The sequence below is a fragment of the Rhincodon typus genome, unplaced genomic scaffold (assembly GCF_021869965.1).
Source record: "Rhincodon typus isolate 14 unplaced genomic scaffold, sRhiTyp1.1 hic_rhity00003489, whole genome shotgun sequence".
Lineage (NCBI taxonomy): Eukaryota > Metazoa > Chordata > Chondrichthyes > Orectolobiformes > Rhincodontidae > Rhincodon > Rhincodon typus.
In genome coordinates, this window is record NW_025969127.1 from 12,070 (window position 1) to 12,902 (window position 833).

The following is an 833-nucleotide window of genomic DNA, read 5'->3' on the forward strand; positions in this document are numbered from 1 at the left end:
GTTTCTCTCCCTCTCCCTCTCTCTCCCTCTACATTTCTCTCCCTCTCCCTCTCTCTCCCTCTACCTTTCGCTCCCTCTCTCTCCCTCTACGTTTCTCTCCCTCTCCCTCTCTCTCCCTCTACATTTCTCTCCCTCTCTCCCTCTACATTTCTCTCCCTCTCCCTCTCTCTCCCTCTACATTTCACTCCCTCTCTCTCCCTCTACATTTCACTCCCTCTCTCTCTACATTTCTCTCCCTCTCCCTCTCTCTCCCTCTACATTTCTCTCTCTCTCCCATCTCTCCCTCTCCATTTCTCTCCCTCTCTCTCCCTCTCCATTTCTGTCCCTCTCCCTCTCTCTCCCTCTACATTTCTCTCCCTCTCCCTCCATCCACGACCCTCCCAAACACAGTGAGGTGGCAATCCTGCCCCCCCCCCGCACCCTGCTCGCTCCCCCCCTCGGGATGACAGCTCCCACAGACAGAGGCGAAACAGATCGGCGCCGTCTCTGGAAGCGCGGCATCGGACAGGCATGCTGCGATCGGGCAGGCGGCCCGCAGGGAGCGGGGAAGGCAGCCATTTTGTGCTAACGACGCGCCCTTTCTTAGGTTCCTCGCTGTGGCGGTAGCCATGGTGCTCTGCCGGGGCGCGGCCGCAGAGAGCCAAATGTACGGACAAATCACTTCCCCTGGTTACCCCAACCCGTACCCAGAGGACATGGAGAGAGAGTGGACTGTCACAGTCCCCAAGGGGTACAGGGTCCAGCTCCATTTCACCCACTTCGACCTTGAGCCCTCTCAGAAATGCATCTACGACTCAGTTGAGGTGAGGCACGGGGGCAAATGAGGGATGGGC

General features: G+C 58.5%; 1 protein-coding gene across 1 annotated transcript in view; it reads left to right on the forward strand.

Moving 5' to 3' along the window:
- The window catches only part of LOC125481775 (myosin-1-like), a gene marked incomplete at its 3' end in the record, with an annotated part of 8,733 nt that extends 7,930 nt beyond the window's left edge, over nucleotides 1-803 (forward strand). The window contains exon 5 of the mRNA XM_048593681.1: nucleotides 450-803. Coding sequence (XP_048449638.1) covers nucleotides 450-803 — 354 coding nt within the window. The remainder of the gene's footprint in view (nucleotides 1-449) is intronic.
- Between the last annotated feature and the right edge of the window lie 30 nt (nucleotides 804-833).